This window comes from Geospiza fortis, unplaced genomic scaffold (genome assembly GCF_000277835.1).
Source record: "Geospiza fortis unplaced genomic scaffold, GeoFor_1.0 scaffold213, whole genome shotgun sequence".
Lineage (NCBI taxonomy): Eukaryota > Metazoa > Chordata > Aves > Passeriformes > Thraupidae > Geospiza > Geospiza fortis.
This window is the reverse complement of record NW_005054399.1, coordinates 627,020-627,984: the sequence shown is the minus strand read 5'-3', so window position 1 is coordinate 627,984 and position 965 is coordinate 627,020. Positions and strand designations below refer to the sequence as shown.

General features: G+C 68.5%; 1 protein-coding gene across 4 annotated transcripts in view; it reads left to right on the top strand.

The window, feature by feature from the left end:
• The first annotated feature begins 18 nt into the window (after positions 1 to 18).
• The window catches only part of TOP3A (DNA topoisomerase III alpha), an 11,421-nt gene continuing 10,474 nt past the window's right edge, over positions 19 to 965 (top strand). For 2 of the 4 annotated variants that reach the window (XM_031061120.1, XM_031061116.1), the window contains exons 1-2: positions 19 to 53; positions 698 to 939. In XM_031061120.1, coding sequence (XP_030916980.1) covers positions 760 to 939 — 180 coding nt within the window. In that variant the 5' untranslated portion in view covers positions 19 to 53; positions 698 to 759. The other 2 variants (XM_031061117.1, XM_031061118.1) reach the window with 2 other exon arrangements.

Here is a 965-nt window from a genome sequence, read left to right as displayed (position 1 = left end):
GGCAGGACGTGACGGTGAGGGCGAGCGACAGCGGAGCGCGGGAGGTGCGGGAGGTGAGGGGGGAACGGGGGAGAAAAGGGCAAAAGGAAAGGAAAAGGGAAAGGGAAAGAAAAGGCCTGCCCCGGGTAAGGGACAACCCGAGGGGGATTAGGGTGGCGAGGGGGCTGCGCTGTCCTGGGTAAGGGACAGCCCCAGGGGGATCAGAGGTGATGAGGGGACAGCGCTGCTCCGGTAAGGGACAGCCCGAGGGGGATTGGGGGTGATGGGGGACTGCGCTACCCTGGGAAAGGGACAGCCCAAAGGGGGATCGGGGGTGACGAGGGGACTGCGCTACCCCGTTAAGGGAGAGCAGAAGGGGAGAATTGGGGTGACGAGGGGGCTGCGCTGCCCCGTTAAGGGACAGCCCGAGGGGGATCGAGGGTGATGAGGGGACTGCGCTGCCCTGGATAAGGGACAGCCCGAGGGGGAAACCTGGGTAAGGGACATCCCCAGGGGGATCAGGGTGGCGAGGGGGCTGCGCTGCCCCGGCTGTGGGGGAGAGGGCAGCCCCAGCCGGGCAGCAGAGGGCCGAGGGACGGGCTGCGGGACCCCCTGACAGCTGTGCCTGCAGCAGGGGGACACCTTCTCCATCCCCGAGGGGCTGCCCTGAGCCTCCCGGGGTGGCCGAGCGGTGACCCCGGCCATCTCTCCATCCCAGCAGCACCGGCCCCGGACGCAGAGCAGCAGCAGCAGCAGTATGCTCTGGCCTCAGCTCCTGTGATGAACGTGTCCGTGCGGCTGTTCCGCAGGGCCAGGATGCTGCCCCAGCCCTGGCGCTGCTTCTCGCGGGCCGCGGAGGAGCTGGCGCTGCAGAGGATCCGCAAAGTGCTCTGCGTGGCCGAGAAGAACGATGCTGCCCGAGGCATCGCCGAGCTGCTCTCCAACAGGAGGATGCGGCGGGGAGGGACAGGCCCGCCCAAACATGC